This window comes from Opisthorchis viverrini (genome assembly GCF_000715545.1).
Source record: "Opisthorchis viverrini unplaced genomic scaffold opera_v5_213, whole genome shotgun sequence".
NCBI classification, from domain to species: domain Eukaryota; kingdom Metazoa; phylum Platyhelminthes; class Trematoda; order Opisthorchiida; family Opisthorchiidae; genus Opisthorchis; species Opisthorchis viverrini.
The window spans coordinates 903006-923674 of record NW_008751871.1 but is presented as its reverse complement, the minus strand read 5'-3'; the positions used below and the strand labels follow the sequence as shown (position 1 = coordinate 923674).

General features: G+C 43.3%; 2 protein-coding genes across 2 annotated transcripts in view; one reads left to right on the top strand and one right to left on the bottom strand.

The window, feature by feature from the left end:
* Nucleotides 1–668: 668 nt before the first annotated feature.
* T265_14561 (hypothetical protein) lies at nucleotides 669–5992 on the top strand (the record flags this gene model as incomplete). The annotated part of the gene is made up of 6 exons (XM_009174176.1): nucleotides 669–860; nucleotides 906–1061; nucleotides 2627–2908; nucleotides 2960–3067; nucleotides 3893–4048; nucleotides 5798–5992. Coding segments are annotated over 6 exons (963 nt in total), but the record flags the coding sequence as incomplete, so codon positions are not given.
* A 5350-nt stretch (nucleotides 5993–11342) lies between these two features.
* The window catches only part of T265_14560 (hypothetical protein), a gene marked incomplete at both ends in the record, with an annotated part of 41699 nt that continues 32372 nt past the window's right edge, over nucleotides 11343–20669 (bottom strand). Inside the window, 6 exons of the mRNA XM_009174175.1 lie at nucleotides 11343–11512; nucleotides 12189–12599; nucleotides 13141–13408; nucleotides 17384–17547; nucleotides 17817–18096; nucleotides 19019–19267. Coding sequence (XP_009172439.1) covers nucleotides 11501–11512; nucleotides 12189–12599; nucleotides 13141–13408; nucleotides 17384–17547; nucleotides 17817–18096; nucleotides 19019–19267 — 1384 coding nt within the window. The remainder of the gene's footprint in view (nucleotides 11513–12188; nucleotides 12600–13140; nucleotides 13409–17383; nucleotides 17548–17816; nucleotides 18097–19018; nucleotides 19268–20669) is intronic.

Genomic DNA, 20669 nt, shown 5'->3' with positions numbered 1-20669 from the left:
AGCCATTTCGCCCACATCTATTGTGGTCTACCAATGGCTGCGGAGGGCGATCGGTATGGATTGACGTCATGTTTCGGACTAGATGTAAAATAGGTGTGCGCAAAATATGAAGGGTTATCACTCAAATGTTTTGTTAGAGTAATAAAATTCAACAATTACTCGTGTGTACTCTGTGAATAGATTGAACAACGAAAAAAATTTTCACGAATTTGCACGAGTGAAAAACGAAACCGATTTCGAACGTACCGCGCGATGGATGCGACGGATGCACTCTAGTTGGTAATGCACTGATGTGTGATCTGATGGAAGTATTGTTTTGTCCAGTCGCTGATGCGATGGATATGCTCTGTTGTCTTCAGGACGCGCATTAGATTGTTTTAATCCACCGAATTTCAACCAAACGTTGGTTACCGTTACGCGGATGGCTGAAACACTCACAAGAGAGTCTTATGGAGATGAATGGATAAAAAACTTATCAGATTCAAACCTAGAACAGATTATTTCCGAGCTAAAGTAATTTCAACCAAGTTGTCTTATTTTTCAGGGAGAGAACGAAACTTTTCAAATGTGAGAATGAAAGCTACCAAAGGTATATTGGTAGAGTGGACCCACGGATAGAGGATATTACTCGAGGTTGAATCTAAATTACTTGCGTGCAATTTTCAGAGTTGGTACAACAAGTCTCAGATGTGGGAGAAGCGGGTCGTATCAGATCTAAGACCCGGAATGAAGTTGCAGACCGTATATTAAGGTTGAGTTGGGAGCAGAAGGTCACCGTTCTTCAATCCGAACAGGAAGCTTATAAACAGGAGATAATTGCATTAGAGAAATCCTCCGAAGCGCTTCTGCATAACTACAGGGTAGTGGAACCACATCCTGCAGACCTATGTATAGCACACTTTTAGGCCGAACTGGAGGCGTTGGTCGTCATTCAGAAAGAAATCAACAAGTCCTCAAACGAGTTTTCGAAAATTTTCGTCACAACAGGATGTGGCAAGTTAGTAAATCCTATATATTACGAAAAGTTCCTGAAATTCATCCAGGATTCTACGCGGCAGCGGGTGAGTTTTCCTTTGTATATTCTTAGAATTAAGTTTGTTGGGAACTTTTGGAAAGTTCTCTTGAAACACAGTTCACTTTCCTTGGTTAATTCAGCAGCAACGTTGAAACCAGTGTTTTGCCATCGGGTCATCGGTAAGCGCCACCTCAACAACATAGCTCGTGTAGCTGGTGTTGGCGAATCCACAACAAAGCAACGAGAGAACCAATGTTCGTTTCTACATCTAGAGTTCAATGAAAAAAATTTGTAATATGTGTGATAGTTCGGTCATGCGCTGTGAAGCACCGTGTGAACCACCGTTTTGTCGGAGGAACTGTATATATTTCGTGTTCACTTACAAGGAACGTGGCCAAGCTTTTACCAGGCGAAGGGCAATGAAGGGATGGGCACTGTTGATACGACTCGTATTTCAGGATGGGATGTGCGTTCTTTTGTGTGTGATTGATTGGAGACGCTGCATTACTGGCTGCAAGTCAATGTTAGTGCTTTTCCTCTCGCTATCTCGAATCTCTATGGATCGTTAGAAAGAAAAATATGTGTCTTTGTGTTGGGACAATCGTTCTAACTGAAAAACATTTTCGGTGCCCAGCAGCTGTGCCACCTGAACGAAACACGTATGCTGAGATGGTGCCAGATTGCCTCTACCGCATAAAAAGCATAATGTTACACACACATAGTACATGGTTATACTTGTCTGCTATTCAAAAAACCTTTTTTCCATTGTCGAGACAGTGCCTTGAACCAGTGCTAGTTACTCTTGTATAGGTTTCGTAATCAAGATTCACAAAATGCCAATAGAGTAAAGCGGGTTTCGTCCAATGATATGGTACACTGACAATAATAGTCCATAAATTTATAAATTTGAAATTTAGAGTTCTACGTCAAATGCACTGATGTGTGTCAATATTGCACTCAAAATCCAGTGCAAATGTCTTAACTGACGGAGCCAGCGAGATGGAAAACACATGATCGCCGACATAAGAAACCAAGTTTCTTGGAAGATCCTGGCTTATATAAATGAATAGCTGAATGTATCTTCGCAGTAGGAAAAAAATGATTACTTGTCTTCTGAAGGATGAATAGATATTCTGAGGTAAGGCACAGAAATTAAACATTTATGCGCTCGAAAAAATCTGAACTCTGTTAAACGGTTAACCACTGTCTATATTCTCTTTAATGGACAACTCACTTTTCAGATAGATTCAATACGACACTTTAAAGGGTACTTACTGCAAAACGTGCTTAATAAATGACGGGAATGTCCAGAGACATTCAGTCCGTAAAACCAGGATTAGACCCAATAAACACGAAATTGGACGAAATGAAACAACGCAAGTTGAATTCTCTTTGTGTTTGCATTGCTGTTTAACCTGACACGTGCTACTTTGTACAATGAAACAGTCAATCGATCTGAGCTGAGTGTGTGAGCAGCGTCAAATCCGTAGAGTAGCGCGCCATCAGCTATCCCAGTTCTACTGACATGCATTATACTTTTTTTCAAAGCAATCTAAGTTTGGAAGACTGAAATGTGACCAATCAAACTTGCAGTTCTTCCCGACGTTCCAGTTATCGTTAGCTCAAAATATTTTTGTTCCTTTATTCAATTACAAGGACACGATCGTGGACAAACTGCGTCTAAAGAACTCTGCCTTGCACACCCAGCTACGAAAATCCCGAGAGCAACTGAGGCAAAAGGAAGAACTTGGGGAGGTTCTCCGTCCCGTCGATTTTGAGCAGCTGAAAATAGACAACTCCGAGTGTCTCAGGAAAATCGATGAACGCAATCAAGAAATACAACGACTCAAGCTTGTCGCAGGCAAGACACTGCAGGTGTTAAACGCATATAAGGTAGGCTTCCCTCAAAATGGGAAACAATGTGTTCTGCCTCGTACCTGATAGGTTCAGTTGACGCAAGCCATCAAAGAAAAAGAGAGGATTAAACTAGAGATAGCTCAGAGGCTTGATATCAAACGAAGAGCACAAAGCGAAATGGTGGCCGTAAAAAAAGTAAGTTGTTTCGTTCCATTACCAAGAGAACTCGTGAACGGAAATGCGTTTGTAAGTTCTCCTTGAACAGCTTTCTTGAAACGCGTGGAAAGCCTATTCCACTGAAAGTTTTTAGAAGGCCTTCATGTGCACTTTTAAGCGGATGTGGATAGTGGAAATGTCAAGGTTATAAATAATCTCATAATTGAATGCTGAATTTTTCCCCCAGACTAAGGCAGCGTAGGCTCACCAGGTAACCGTAATATTTTTGGAGGCCTATGTCGGAAGTACTCACCAACCTGCTTGAAAAATGCTGTTTACTACCGCGCGCTTATAAACGCATAGGCAATAAAGCTGTCCAGAACATAACAGTCGATCCCGGAATTTGACAAAAATCTGGAAAACTTCCATAAAGCGCATCTGAATAGTTGGCACGTCGTATTTTTGTTCCTCTAGGTACTGGTTTCATATAGTCACTCTGTGAGTTTTACTCTATGCACGCTATTCCACTTTAGTGAAAAACAGGCCACTTTACCTTTTTGTCAGGCTACCCGGTTTGTTTATACGTCTGAGGGTGAGCGTTTGCATTCAATCATCACTGAAACTTCATCGAATATGGATCCAACAGCGACAGTTCAAGTGGTAGAATGCATGGACTGTGTGATGGCGTTAAGTTCGCTGAACACACTGTTTTAAGAACAAGTGAACAAGTGTTTCTTGATGTCAAACATGAGTTAGCCTGGCGTTAGCTGGTGTCTGATAGTAGTCTAGTAGGGTACGACGCACCATGATGCTCCATCCCCCAGTCATTTTCTATGTAACGTTCCCCCTACTCTGTCACCCTAGGAGTTGAAGGAAGAGACAAAAGCGAATAAGGAATTTAAAGAACACACGTTATCCTACAATGTACCCTCTGTCATCACTCTTATGAAGCTCAAAAGTGAAGAGCGTGAAATCGTCAGGAAGGAGTCGATACACAAACGGAAATTGCATCTCGCACAAGTGAGTTTCCAATTCTGATGATCTTTCTGGTAACGCCCTTCTTTCAGAGATGTAAGATTGTTGGAGGCTACCACAAAAAACAAGCGGTTTTTCGAATTGGTTAATGTGGTTCGATAGAAAGTGGGTGTTCACTATCGGTATTGCCTCTGGCTGCTATTGGCTATACTGATCACGATGATCATGATCTGCAATATGGCCAGTGCCGATGGGGCTTCACGGTGGTCCTGTGATGTTGCCAGACAATCTGTAAACTACTGTTACCCTATTATGTGCTGTTCTCGACATAGATATAGCTATATTCGGAACACTGAAAATCCTTAACGAGCAACACCGGATATCCGATCTTACATGGAATAACATCACATTTGAGCGATTTTCCATTTTACTAGCCGTCTTTGACGGAATCCATAGAGCATATACGTTATTCCAGGATGTATCTATCGAAAGATCAAAAAATTATAACTCGGAAGCATTACCCACAATTGCAGACATCATTGCTCTACTGCTGCATTACCATAGTCTATCCCCAGCAATATACAATGCCAAAACAATGGAACACACAGACTCAGGGTGGTTGTTGGGCGAGAAGGCGGCGTTGACACGATGTGTCCTATGACTTGTGCGTCTACCTGGAAGATAAGTCATGCTTAACGAGTTTATGCGAGCACCTTAGAAGAATCCAACTACATCCAATGTGGTTACCGAATCTAATTCGACAGTTTGATGACTACCTATTCGCTTGTCTATTCCACCTGCGTGCTTTTAAATTCCCACTTACTTCATCCACGTCACCAACCTTTCCTAAAGAGACAAAGATGATTGCATGGCACGCCCATCCAAATTTGTCTTGTCTGTTCGACCTATTCTGACCTGTTCCATTATGATGCTCTGAAGGCAGCACCACCAGTCAGAATCATGAGGGTGATCTTCGATAAGATAACTGGCAACCCACACAACGGAGTTACTATTCCACTCATAGTTGTCTGTTGTGCGGATTTTTACACCGCGTTGGACCAGGTAACCATAGACTTGCCTACTTGCATAATTGAGGTTTGTTGTACACATTTGCCCGCTTGTCGGTAAATGGCACTACGGATTCCCAGACTTAAGTCATCCTTTTGACATTCAGGATCTTCCAGCCTGTGAGTGACTCAAAGTGCCCTCCTACTTCACTGATGACAATTGTACTTCATGTGAAACAATTTGCGGACTGGTGGTGATAATTCGATACCCACGGGTACGCTCTGCTCCTCATGTTCTATTCAGGGTAACCAGCTTTCGATTGGAGAGGAAAGTAACCAGACGGTTATGAAGTGAATGGGTACTTTCCAAGATGATATCTTAGTAACTTCTGTGAATGGATGGAGGGCAGTGTTTTTGCCAACCAATGATACTGGTTTCCCTGCTCTAAAGCTGCTAGTTCTGAATGCTCACCAGGCGCCTAGAACTACAGTGGACATCAGAGTGCACACGGTAGGTTATCACTAGGTCTGTCACTTCAGATCAGTTGAAAATCAAGTGAGAAAAGAAATCATGTGGGAACGGACCCGAAACGTCAGGTGTTTTCCGTGTTACCGATACAGTTAATCAGTTAGAATAACATAGCCCTCCGATGGTCACTTTGGGTGGCGTATTAAATATCACCAACTCACATAAAATCCCTATGTTCCGTCTTCAGAATCATGCGACGAAAAAGTATATTTGAAATCTAATATATGTGTCCTGAGTAATCTTTGCTCTCCAACACAGATGGCACTAGCCCGACACAAGAAAATATGGTTGCGAATTCGACACTCCACAGCGGACGCCATAGCATGAACCATAATTTCAACAATCCCACTGCTTCATCACATTATTCATCCGTTTTGATAGAAATTCCGTCAGACATGATTGACGTATAATTTCGTATACCTGATTTCCATGTCATTGCTTGGTATTGTAGAATAAACTTCACGTCTTTTGTGTATGGATTTCTCCCGCCTGTAAATTAGACGACCTTGAATATGCCCCGTGGGTTGTTAACAAAAGGCGAGAAATAGAAGGTAGGGAACACCACGCAGGCCACCTTTTTCTTTCTACTTTACTCTGTCTCAATCAACTTAGGACATTAACGTTTGAAAAAAAACTACAGCTCAGAACAGTCGGCCACCCAGTCGACGATTGGTTCAGGTTTCAGTTACTCAGAAAAGAAAATACGTTATTTTCAACCAGTTTAAAAACGCTTGGAACCGATTAAGTAATCTTTTTCGGAAAGGTTTGGTAATAATCGGTAGACTTATTGCTGGGCAACGTCTCGCTTTTTACACAAAGCCTTCGTCAGGCCAAGTGACTAGGTTACGAGGTTGGTCAAGAGTTAAGGTGGAAGGAGAACCATCCCTAAGACAGGTGCCCTGGAGGCAACTAAGAGGTTGTTACTGGCAGATACGACACTTGAGAAACGGACACAGCTCTCGCTGGATGAAATAGTTGAGGGCATAAGTTTGAATCTTGGTCAGTTTGTTTTTGACACAACTGTCTACTCACAAGAACAAGATTTTGACACGAGATCTCCAACACCCCTAGCTTTAGCTAATATTTATATGGAAGAATTTGAACAAATATCAAGGCCGGATATCATTGTCCATTGAAAGTTTTTTGGCATTATGTTGACGACACGTTTGTCGTAGTCAAACGAGATAACGTGAACAGCTTCCACGACTATCTCAATAGCTTAAACCCACAAATCAAGTTTAGCATGGAGATAGAGTCCACCGAGGGCACATCGCCCTTTCTGGACTGTATAACACAAGTGGTGAAAAATTAAACTATCTTCCAGGAACCAGCAGACAGGAACTGTCTTAAACTACTCATCAGCCCACTGAAAGCCTGTGTACGCCAGTATTGTTTCGTCGATGTTAAGCCGAATCAGAGCGCTGTGCACAGAAGAGATCGACTGAACGGTAGCTCAGATCGAGATTGCCAACAAACTCCAAGAAATAGAATACCCAGTGGGTTTGATCAGGCGTCAAGTAAGAAGGACATTGGCTCTGGTATCTAGACCCAGTAATGAATGGATTGGAGCAGCAATTACTCCATATAAGACAGGAACTCCGGAGGTTATTCGGAGGCTGCTGAACTAAGCCAATATTCGAGTATCTTTCCGTAAGGGGAAAACGCTCCGCTCAGTCTTGGTGCAATTGTAATACCCCCTGGTTGAAAGGACTAGGGACTGCGTGTATAAAATTAACTGCAACCATTGCACCAAGGTTTACATAGGACAAACCGCCAGGGAAGACTGCGTGTTAAAATTAACTGCAACCATTGCACCAAGGTTTACATAGGACAAACCGCCAGGGAATTGCACACCAGAATTGGTGAGCATAAAAGGAAAGTAGAGAAACCACCAAGGAATGCGAATACCAAATGCGATGGCGGTAGATTAGACACGGGACATAGAATAGATCGGGATATTGCGGAAGTCTTAAGACAGGGACTGCAATTCATACTAGTGTCTGATAGCCGAGGCGGTGGAAATCACCACACATCGCAACGTGAACGGAATTGAGGGTGTGAAACTGGTGAGCGTATGGAAAGTGGTCTTAGATAAGTGTTGTTCGTGCGTGTCAATGCAGGTGGAATCATTAGCAGGTTAGAGGGTAGAAATCCCAACCCGACCAAAGGCCACACAATCCCTCTTCATTACACAACTATCGTAACACTAGTTCATGAGGAATCTTCACGTAAACAGAACCGGAAGAACAAGACCTTAAGTTGGACCCGAATCCAAGTAGGTTCCCCATCGGCCTAACACTTGGTCACCCACGCTAACACACAAAATCCCTCAGCCGACGCTTAACAGAGATTTAACTTGACTTAGCTGATTGGTTCTACTTCCGTCTTAAATCTCGACCAACCTCATAACCTAGTCACTTGGCCTGTGAAAAGCGAAACGTTGCTCCGCAATAAATCTACCGATTGTTACCAAACTTTTCCGAAAAAACACATCATTTTGTGTGCGTAGAGGGCTATCACAGATAGTCCTCAATAGGTGGAAAAACATTCCGTGGTACGTAAAATGCTTTTTTATAATCGTTAAGAGATAGTGTTATGGTAATCTCTTGACCACTTGTCCGCCATCCTGAGCATCGTGTTCCCGCTGGGTAAAAGCATTGCCATTCCGTTTTTTCCATCTTCGAAGATTCGTGCAATCCACTTTCGCCCTACTCAAGTAAGGAACAAAATCCACCAGTGAGTGATACACCAGAGAATGCTATATTTATGGCTTAACGCGTCACTAAGTTGAGCCTCTGAACGTCAATTTCGTCCAGCCAACGTTTCGGGCAACCGGATTCTCCGATTTGCCTAATGTTAAAAGACCAAACTCAGCTACCTATTTAGGTAGATAGCCGTTGACATACTTCGCCACTCACCTATGATAACAATACGGAGTGTCGATTCCTTTTAAAACGTACACAACTTCCTTAATACCAGCCCAAGCGAACCTCCAGTAGAAGCGCAAAACAATCACTTTACTTTTTTTACAAAAAGTAATAAAAATACAGCATGAAAGCATGAGAAGAGTGTTAAGACGAAAGGTGTAACTGTAAGGGGGGAACAATACAAGGCAAAACTTTGCTTTGAAAACCATCGGAAACCTAGGCGTACGAAACCGTTGTTGGGGCTGAGTGATACTGGGTTGTTGGCCACATCCGGGGAGGGAGCTAAGATTATCACAGATTGACGTTCGATGAATTTGCTTACCAATGGGACCTGCAATAAAGAATAAAAATATAGGCGAGATCAGAGCCGTAAAGGCAAAAAAACACCCAAACTATAAGAAAAACCTGACGGGCAGACTAAAACACTAGGAAAAGACATGTAAAAACATAACCATAGTCGGCGTTTACAGATAAAGACCACTATTTCAATCGAGCTCGTTTTTACACAACCGAGAAATAGGGGATACCGAATACGTTCAAAATTCTTCACTATGTGGGCGTCAGCTGCACCACAGAACGGTAGTCAAAAGAACAGTAGAGAAACCACCAAGGAATGCGAATACCAAATGCGATGGCGGTAGATTAGACACGGGACATAGAATAGATCGGGATATTGCGGAAGTCTTAAGACAGGGACTGCAATTCATACTAGTGTCTGATAGCCGAGGCGGTGGAAATCACCACACATCGCAACGTGAACGGAATTGAGGGTGTGAAACTGGTGAGCGTATGGAAAGTGGTCTTAGATAAGTGTTGTTCGTGCGTGTCAATGCAGGTGGAATCATTAGCAGGTTAGAGGGTAGAAATCCCAACCCGACCAAAGGCCACACAATCCCTCTTCATTACACAACTATCGTAACACTAGTTCATGAGGAATCTTCACGTAAACAGAACCGGAAGAACAAGACCTTAAGTTGGACCCGAATCCAAGTAGGTTCCCCATCGGCCTAACACTTGGTCACCCACGCTAACACACAAAATCCCTCAGCCGACGCTTAACAGAGATTTAACTTGACTTAGCTGATTGGTTCTACTTCCGTCTTAAATCTCGACCAACCTCATAACCTAGTCACTTGGCCTGTGAAAAGCGAAACGTTGCTCCGCAATAAATCTACCGATTGTTACCAAACTTTTCCGAAAAAACACATCATTTTGTGTGCGTAGAGGGCTATCACAGATAGTCCTCAATAGGTGGAAAAACATTCCGTGGTACGTAAAATGCTTTTTTATAATCGTTAAAAAGCGAAAGCTCCGCAATAAATCTACCGATTGTTACCAAACTTTTCCGAAAAAACACATCATTTTGTGTGCGTAGAGGGCTATCACAGATAGTCCTCAATAGGTGGAAAAACATTCCGTGGTACGTAAAATGCTTTTTTATAATCGTTAAGAGATAGTGTTATGGTAATCTCTTGACCACTTGTCCGCCATCCTGAGCATCGTGTTCCCGCTGGGTAAAAGCATTGCCATTCCGTTTTTTCCATCTTCGAAGATTCGTGCAATCCACTTTCGCCCTACTCAAGTAAGGAACAAAATCCACCAGTGAGTGATACACCAGAGAATGCTATATTTATGGCTTAACGCGTCACTAAGTTGAGCCTCTGAACGTCAATTTCGTCCAGCCAACGTTTCGGGCAACCGGATTCTCCGATTTGCCTAATGTTAAAAGACCAAACTCAGCTACCTATTTAGGTAGATAGCCGTTGACATACTTCGCCACTCACCTATGATAACAATACGGAGTGTCGATTCCTTTTAAAACGTACACAACTTCCTTAATACCAGCCCAAGCGAACCTCCAGTAGAAGCGCAAAACAATCACTTTACTTTTTTTACAAAAAGTAATAAAAATACAGCATGAAAGCATGAGAAGAGTGTTAAGACGAAAGGTGTAACTGTAAGGGGGGAACAATACAAGGCAAAACTTTGCTTTGAAAACCATCGGAAACCTAGGCGTACGAAACCGTTGTTGGGGCTGAGTGATACTGGGTTGTTGGCCACATCCGGGGAGGGAGCTAAGATTATCACAGATTGACGTTCGATGAATTTGCTTACCAATGGGACCTGCAATAAAGAATAAAAATATAGGCGAGATCAGAGCCGTAAAGGCAAAAAAACACCCAAACTATAAGAAAAACCTGACGGGCAGACTAAAACACTAGGAAAAGACATGTAAAAACATAACCATAGTCGGCGTTTACAGATAAAGACCACTATTTCAATCGAGCTCGTTTTTACACAACCGAGAAATAGGGGATACCGAATACGTTCAAAATTCTTCACTATGTGGGCGTCAGCTGCACCACAGAACGGTAGTCAAAAGAACAACTGAAAAAAAACATCCTCTATCTTTCATGTAGACTCAAGAAAACCTATCTGTGAGTAGGGAGTATAGTGTAGGCGTTTATCACACTTGACACTTCTTGCCCATCCATTCCTTCACACGCAGCCAGTAAATGTCACGAAGACAAGTGAAGGTACATCAATAGGAATGGTGAATAACCGAAACAAAAGTGCTCCCCTTGAGTGTGGTACACTTCTTAGCATAATTTCGACGTGTCGTCGCGCTTCCAGCGTCTGGGGTGCTGTACTTGGGCGAGAAGATTGTGGAATTTGCAAACACGTGGAATCAGAAAAAGAGGGACTGATGAAACAGAAGACTGGATGTGAAATCGGCAAGTGAATGAATCAACACAACAGAGGAAGACTAATTGCGGACGTGTCACACGGGACTTCTAATTAGCGATTCAGTACGCGAATAAACTATCCTCAGACATGATGATCCTCAGAAATGATGTGATCACCATAGGACTTACTTCGGGCAACAATCTGGAACTCCGAATTATTGAGGCACGTCAGTATCAAAGACAACGCATACAACAGATAACAATAACATCGGCAATCCAACAAAGTCGAAGGCAAAGGGAGTCTCGGAGTGCAGTTTGAAGGCCAGATGGATACCAAATCCGTTCCATCAGCGGAAGTGCTAGAAAAAGACACCAGTAGATGAGGGCTTTAGCCGTGGAAGTACAGAAGGCAAATAATACAGTGGTATAGTCTATAAAACATGAAGCTATCTGTGAAGCATATCTTTATTGCAATTCAAGCCCAGTGATAAACAGTGTTGACGAAGTAAGTGTACTAATTGGTTCCTCTTCAGCAATGAAGTTGCGACCGCAAGAAGCCGATGAGCGCCATTCAAACGCAGATTCTACAGGATTAGTTATTCAGAGGAGAAACGTTGAGGACTTCCTCTCACATAGGTATTATGAACAACAGCACAAGGAAATTCTAGAACACTAGTGATTCGTACTGTAAAGGTCACCTGTTTCATTATCCACCGATAAAAGTGCATCACAGATCGTGCAGTGGTTAATTGTGATTAACCACAGTTCCGACCAAAAGCCAATGCCACAAATTAGTGTCTGAATAAGGTGGTAGACTGAGGAAGGTTAAAGGTGTGGTATCCTGGGAGAAGGAAGTTGATAGCTCAGAGGTATTGGCTCATGAAAGGGACCAGAAATTAGCTTATAAAGTGCCTCAAGACCTGACGTATGAAAAATATTGCAAACAGTAAAAGCGATCGTCTCCCTACGAATGGAAGACACATTCATCTGATAATGGTGAAAATTCGATTTAATCCAATTTATTAATTCCTTTACTTGTTGCGCCAACTTTGGAGGGCCATGTACTCCAAGCTTCGAACGGCGTTTGTCTACACACGAAGACAGCATCAGTTGTAAGGTGGAGAAGTTGGCTGTTGCACGCTCCTCGTCTTTCACCGGTTCTGTTGAAATCAAAGGCAGTAGTGATGCAACCTCCAGTCCAGAGGCTCGAGTCTTCTCAGCAGAAGATTTAGCGCTATCTATATGTCCAGCCAAGCCTGGCTGTATTAAGGGGACGTATAAATGTGAAGTTGTGTTCAAAGCGTGGGTGATCGAGATGGAAAGACGTTGGTGACACATTTCCCAGTCGAATGGGTCTACATAGGCCTCCAGTTTGGACAATAAGTCGCTGGATTTGCGCCTGATAGTGGAAGCTAGCTCTTTGCTGGTAGCATTTTCCTCCAACGACTGAAACATCAATAATGACAGAAAAAACATTTAGCTGTGGCTGGCTCCCGCGCAACTGGATGGAAGCATCACGGGTGAGATACTGAAAGGTTTCCCAAGCCTAGGCAGAAGCATTCGAAACACATATTCTAGTCAGTAAGTTCGTGCATCAACTTCTGGTATACCTCGACTTCATGACATGAAACAAGACTTTCGACACAAACCTCAACGGGGAGGAGGCCCCAAACCACCAACTCGGGGGCATACTAGCAGTAGATGAGACTGCTCCAAAAAAGCATATCAAACAGGAAAATGAGTAGAGAAGTGACGTCTGATGGATTTCGATCTATTCGCTGGTGATTTAGGACTTATTAAGTTGATAAACCAAATATTCGATTGAAAATGGCGGCCAAATGGAGTGTACTGTCACTAGGAAAAGTGGGTCCTGGCTACCGGTAGTGACACTTTGTTGACAGTTCACCACACTGTAAATTAAATAGAGAGTCCATTAGCTGAGACGGTCTAACGTTCTGCTGTACGAAGCAGCCATACAAACACTTACCCGTGAGCGAGGCATTCCACTTTGGGTGGTTGGCCAAATGAGTAGCTGCATCAAGTAGCGAATGTCGAAAATAAGTTGGAGCGCGATCGGCTGCAGTACAGATGACAAACAGGAATCCACCACGGGATCTTTTCCATTGGTTAATGGTCCACTCGATTCCTCAATGGACCTGGAGCTCGAAATGGTGGGAAGATGTTCGACAAGCTTGACGTACATATTCAAAAGGTTGGCGCCAATTCGGAGACAAATTTCCCGGTTCAAGGACGGACTGCATCACATGAGAAATAGGATAATTAAAAAGTACTAAATAAGCAACAACACCAGTGGTTTCAAGAGAACCTTTTGATAAAATGCGAACGCGAATAATACTGAATTAGAGTAGGGTGATAGGCCCCAAAACCTTCCCTTCCAAAAAGTAGTTGTCTGTTAATAGCGGACAGATGTCCTGTGTGTACTTTCTAGAAATATCCAAAAAACGAAATCTGAGTCAGTTAGCCGTGATAGCACGGGACTCAAAACCGTGCACATAAGTAAAGTGAGAAATCAGTTCCGGCGTATTTTTGGGCGTATGTGTGAGACCATTAAACCGAGTCGACGCATGAGATTTTCGTACAAGAGCTACTGCCTGGACCATCTTAAGTTCCGGAGACTACCCATACAGCCGATGAAAGAAAAATATTCCGTTATCATGAATACCGCCGCAACAGAAATAAAGGGCAGCGTGGGTACAACATGTGACTCAATTAGATCTCACGCTATCACCAGCTTAATTTGGAAATTCGGACTTACCTCAACAGCGTGTCACTGACGTGCAACGTCACGAGAACTCAAACATTCAATTACACAAATGACAACAGTTCTAAGCGTTATTACCAAACTAACAGGATACAAATAAAAAACACGATGACCGAATCAGGACCAATGTATATGAGGTGAATAGACTGTCTTAAGCAGAATGAATGGTAGAGCAGTTCTGATTATCGAGAAGCTTTCCCATCAGTCCCTCAAATGACTTTTTCAATTCAGAGAGGAGCCAAAACGAACTACCTCTGACGGTTTTCCATATATATATATATATATATATATATATATATATATATATATAACTAAACCTGAGTTGAGTTTACTGATAATGGAGGCTTAGGCATCAACAGTCACATCCCACAACATACAGTGATACTAGGTGATTGTCTACACTCCACCTTGGTGAATTTGTTTTTATCGACGGTAAGCTTCATCAGCTGTGTCTAACATCCGTGTGAAAACGATGAATCCGAAATAAGTTAATTAGAATGCTGCAACAAGGAATGTCAATCGGAATTAATTAAAAACAACCAGTATATGAGATGGTAACACAAGAGGACTATGCACAACGGAATCCGAAGGTACACCTGCGACCCAGGTAGTCGTTTTAGTCGAGAGGCTCGCACTCGTAATAACAATGATTGGCTGACGCAAGGTAGAATCAGATCTCAACTCACAAGAACCAATGTGCTTAGTGCCATATGTTGAATTCCACGGCATTGGCTGGTACGTCAACATACTGTATGGAATTGTGACATTAGCCAGGGACGATATTGCTGTGACTGCAGGACAACACATATCACTTCATTTGCTCTGACAGGAGTTCACAGTAGTGTACATCTTAAGACAAATATACTCCGACTAAGTGTGGCAATCACCACGGTCCTAGCTTGACTCTCTGTGTCATTTATTAAGCGTCGTCTTACGAGAGCACGTGAAGATCTGAGCGCTGAAAACTAAGCATGACTCAGTAACGGAAAGGATTGTGTGGACCATGTATTCACACTCCGACAAGCGTGTGCGTATAGGCGTCATACAAACCTGTTGTCCCTTAACCACAACAGCGTCTGATTCTGCTCATCCATTCGTTCCTCTTAACAAGCTTGTGCAAATGAGAAGTTGGCGAAATCATGTGCCGTTTGTATTCACATACGGGGTGCGTGAGTGTATTGGAAGCTCACCAAAAGCTTTCATACATGCAATGATATCCGACAAGGGTGCACATACTGCTCAATTCTATTTAATTCCTTCATTGACGAGGTAAAGAGAACTCTGGAGGTCTTCCAAAACCTTGGTGCTCAGATCTGTCCAAGCAGGAACCATACGGACCTAGAACATACAGACATCATTCTCATTTTTGAAAACCAGCGGGAAGTGCAAGCATTGCTTGAAAAACTAACCAAGATCATTCAGTCATTCGGTATGTTCTTCTCGCCCACAGTGTAAAGTAATGCTACAGGACACACGGTCTTTCAACATGCCTGTAAGAATCCAGGGAGTGATACCGGAAGTTGTGGAACACCACAGTAACACGGCAGTGACAAACGAAGTAACCACACGAATTTCAGAGGCAAAGACTGCGTTCACAAATTATCACGATTATCATGTTCACCAATTGCGATGCCGCGATTGGTGGCATCGAAAATGCATCTCACTGGGTCACAAGGGACGTGTACACTAGAATATGGTGCGGCTGCAAGAATTGGCCACTTAGGGCAGATGATCTGAGATACCTTCAGGCCCTTGATCACTGACGTCTCAGGAATATGGGTGGAATCACCTGCAACCATAGAATCTGGAATATGATCAGGAAATGAGTGTCCTGTAAGGTGGGAGTACTTCACTCCTCACTGCAAACCAACAAAACTGGGCTATGTACTACATATTTCAAGTTAGTGCATGCCGAGGAAAGCGTCGTTTTCCGTGTCCTATTGATCACAGGCGACAGGAAAAGAAATGACAGAATGGAACGATAGATATTAGGAAATCTGGGCGGTGTTTACATTCCAGGATGGAAGCTGAAACCGTTTCGTACTTGAATGAAAGTACCGAAATATACAGCGGAGTTTATGCCCTCATTTAGATTGTCTGACTGTGTTGGAAGCAAGGGTGCCTCGGATGTATGTGCCACTCTAGCGTCATGTTTCCTTCCCTTGTTATCCGATGTTGCTGCCAATGAGGACGATAACTCCGTGTGCTGCCTCTTCCAACCTCTCTACACATCCTTTCTCCGAAACCGCTTGTCCAACAACATCTCCAGCACGATGTGCTGATCGCTGAGCTGCTGAACTAATTTAGGCAAACTTTGTACGGCTGCTTCTTGAGCACTCACGCTACTGCATGTTGTGCGCACACGTCTATTGTCACATTAGATCGATTGAGGTTTTCACAGTTATACTGCTTATACATCACCTATGATGACGATTCTAAGCTTCCATTGCATACAGCTGTGAGACAGCTGAGAGTCTCAATTTTGTCTGGATGTGTGTTCATTATCCGTGGTTAGATGTGTGACACCGCGGTTGATTGAAAGTAATGAAGATTCTCCTCCTATCATTCCGGGTGTAACTCAATTGGAATTTCATAGGTCCACGAATTAGTGATAGTACCAGATCACGTCGGCAATAACGATGTAACTGAATCACGACTGACGGATTGAGCACAGTCTGTGTTGATATCACTGGTTGAAGAAGATCCAGAGACAAGCAATAATAACTTATCAGCGAACCACAAAACATCTGATCGTCACAGTTATCCACGTTTGCAGCCGTCGCCTTCATAAATAGGCGCCTCGCGAGGAGGAAAATTAAGGGTCAGAAACGTCAACAATTGTGGTGGTCATGCATCATAAATGATGCACCGCACCACCACAGCGAATCCCCGAGTAGCGAAGCAACAGACCGTTGCATCAGCAAGTTACCATCTTTTCGTCGGCACTCACACCGAAATGAAGGAAGCTGTCACCTTTAGCGTCTAGATTTTCTCTTGCTGCCTTCCTTACTGCTGCATCGTGGATGGTCGTACATTGGTTACGCCGGAACTGAGACTGTCTGATTACGCTGTAAGAATACAGAGAACCCGGGACACGGCTGTGCTGTCAGGACAAACATACAGGGCTTCTGCGTTAGTATATGATATGGCTAAATGGCCAATAATGGTCATTCCATTGTTCATTCTCTCCAGCCAATGACGACATTCCTGTCGCAACCAACTTCGGTGGTCGCATGCGGCTAAACCGTACTCGGGAAGCTCCACCAACGTGCCTGTTATCTGGAACCCGTGGTACTGATGATGACCTTGGGGCGCAGTTTTGTGCACATGTACTTTTCGTGTCTAGACGCACCGTGACACGCGACCTACAGTTGGAATAAACCACTAAAAGCCGACATAAGCAGCAGGTCATGCAGAACAAGGACACACGATTAGAAAAAAAACTCACACTGGGACCTTATGAACAAGTAGTTGTCCTATTGTCCGAACCGTAGAGAGTAACAACTGGTGAAGCGGTAGACTAACTGAGGATGGTACCCGAAGAATGGCCACTGCATTCTCATCCATTTCACACTCGGCAGAACCTGGCTCCAGACGAATATCATCGAATGGCTGCAACATAAGAAGGTGAAAAAACACTTGCAGCTGCTCGTGTGTGGGGATATGAATTAAATTTTTACCTCAGGATGGGATTGTGAACCGAGATGCATTCGAATTTACCCAGCATTCAGTAAAAATGTGAAAGCTAATTATAAAATAATCAACAACGACGAAACTAACAATTAAAACACATGGTAATCGTGGCGAACGCAGTGAACCGTCACGGGTCAGCGTAAACTAACACCAACCTGTGACACGAGAAGGCGAACAAAAACACTCACCGTCACTACATCTGACAGACAATCAAACTCGCCATACTCTATTAGCAGTCGCAGAGTTGTATCATGTTTCCGCTGACCTGTTTCACATGCGACTGATTCATTCGAAGTCGGGGAAATAACAGCAAGCATTCTATGGAAGAACGTGTCTGCAGTAGTAGTCTCTAGTGTCGCATGGCACAAACAATCCATTGTTAGGCGATCTGCCGTTCCGAGTAAGGGTGTGCACACCGATGACCAAACGGATCGCAAGTGGGATAAGTCAGACCAAGAAAACCCACGCCTATAATAGACAGGAAGAGGGGTCATCAAAAAACCATAATTATCTCAGAAAGAAACCACTTGAGGAGCCAACAAACACACATGAACACGAGATGTGGAATGAGGGGTAAATGGCACAGCAGGCCGGCTACTGATCGGCCGCTTGTGATGATGCATTTAAGTTTCTAAACTATTAGTTGGTTGCACATTGGAAACCCCCTGGAGTTTCATGAGACGCGTAGTGCTGATGACTCGCAATAAGGGCGAAACAGCTGTACAGTGCATATCGGTTTTTCGGCACAGAGAAGCTTGACAAGACGAAACCTCCATTGAAAGTTAAACGGGGTTAATTACTCCAAAGTGTGACCAATTTCAACTACCCACGAGAGCTTGAAGTAAACCCCTCATCGTCGGACTTGCATGCAGATGTTACAATAACAATGATGGACGTAATACGAAGGAGTAGTGGAGGACAAAACTACTCATGTAAAAAGCAATTAATTCACTGTCTCAAACAGGCGTCTGGGATCGCGAAGGTGAAGTACGCTGGATCTTAAGGGCAAAATCGAACGCAAGGTTGCCAGTAGCCAATTATGCCACCGTGACCACCACCAGTCGAGTAGGCTAACAGGAAGCCCAAAATACGAACGCAAGCGCTGCGGCAATTTATGCCAATGGTTGATAATTAATATTATTTATGTCATTCACGATAAACACAATAATTAAAAAGACGTTCTGGCCTGGCTCACTCAACGAAATTTATTACAATAATAAACTCCTCAGAGGCAGGCAAGCATTATAACGAACTTTTCGCCACCCTCGTGGAGAATATGAGAGCCACCAAATTTGCAAGACTCGAATATGATGTTACTATGATGAAAAGTGACAAAGAAAAACAGTGAATGGCCTAAAACGTCGGAATGCATACAAACGGGAACACCTACTTTGTAACCCCACTTTTATCCTTGTCCTTATATTCGGCCGCAGTTCCAACGCTAGACTTCGTTGTAGCTGATTCGATTACGCCAGTTCCAGCGACGATGGTCGCTCCAATGGACGGACAGAGAGAGATCAGAGCCTGACATGCTCTAGCCAAAAATAACCCCGACATAGGATCCACGGCCAGTTGTTCACAAGAATTTCCATCCGAATTGGACCGTCTGTATGCTGTTGTGATCAACCAATCTTCACAACTGTCCATTGTGGAGGGAAAATCAAAAAGGAGGGGATAAAAAACCATACATCATAGTGGTCTCCAAAAACAGTGAATGTGGTCAAACAAGGTGTTCCTCACGAGAGCAACCACTATTCGGGGAGAGGGAACGGTGTCCCCAATCTAACGTGACAACTAAATGAAATTCAGATCAGCTATTCGTTTTATCCAAAAACTTACTGTATTTTCGCATTCATTATCATTCAACTGGGTGACCAGATGTACATGAATGCACGAAAAAGTTGGTGGGGAAAGTAAATCTGTTTCCTCGACACAACTAACTGCATGGCATTTATGAAAACTCTTCGCCAACGAAGTAGCGGTTTCAGCCTACATGCAGCACACCAAGCAAACCTAGTCATCGGGTTTCCTCCAAGCTTATGTTCCACTTGAACACCAAATCGTACGCACATGGCAAAATACACTGGTGCTGAAAATAGACCCAACGGACTCTCTCGTACATAATGTTCTTCAACTGAATGTGTATTTATCGCAATCAGTTCAACTGGGTGACGAAAATTCGGGGACTGCGCCTACCTGATGAGCCCCAAGAAGGGCGAAACCTATTGTGGCATGTCAAAGAGTTTTCAACAACCTTGTGAGTAATCTCCTCTATGGAAAATGCCTCATGTTTCAGTTGGCAAGAGATATTACAGCGAATAGTCTTAAGGTAACACACTACTCAGTGGAACTTGTGGGTTTGTCCCGATCCACTTCAATCTGCAACACATGTGTCAGGTGATCATTCTTGCAAGCCTATTGCCAAGCTCGGCGAACAGATCAACAGCCATCTTGATCAACAACCGATAAATTCACCCAAGCTACCAATATTTCAACACATTACCAAAGCAGCATTGTTGACGTGATGGTCAGGTAACATTTTTTACTGTTGATCGTCGTTTTGTAAGCTAACACTTACCAGCTTTATAACCGCATCCCTATTCCGAACGTGAATGCTTTCAACGGCACACAATATGCAGCACATTCAGCTGATTTTCCCGTGAAAAAGCAGCATGGTAACTGTACTTAGATTAGTTAGTACACTCGATACATGGATAGAATCTGAACTACGTAAGACAAGATCGTCTGCATAGTTCAAGTCTTTGAAGTCTTCTCAATGAAGAAGCTCCGAGGCAGAGTTAGAAACGCAAAGAATGTTTGCTCGACTATTAATCCGAAGATGGTAGCCCTGGCAGACACCATTTTGCTGAACGTAGAAGAATACTCTCCGTAGACTTTCAAGGGCGTGGCATAACTGGGAAAGTGCAATGAGTGCTTGGGATACCTTCACAGTAAATACATCGCCACAACGTAACCCAATCTCCTGAAAAGGACGATGCCCTTAGATATTAGACAACACTTATTAACAGAATTTAGGAGTG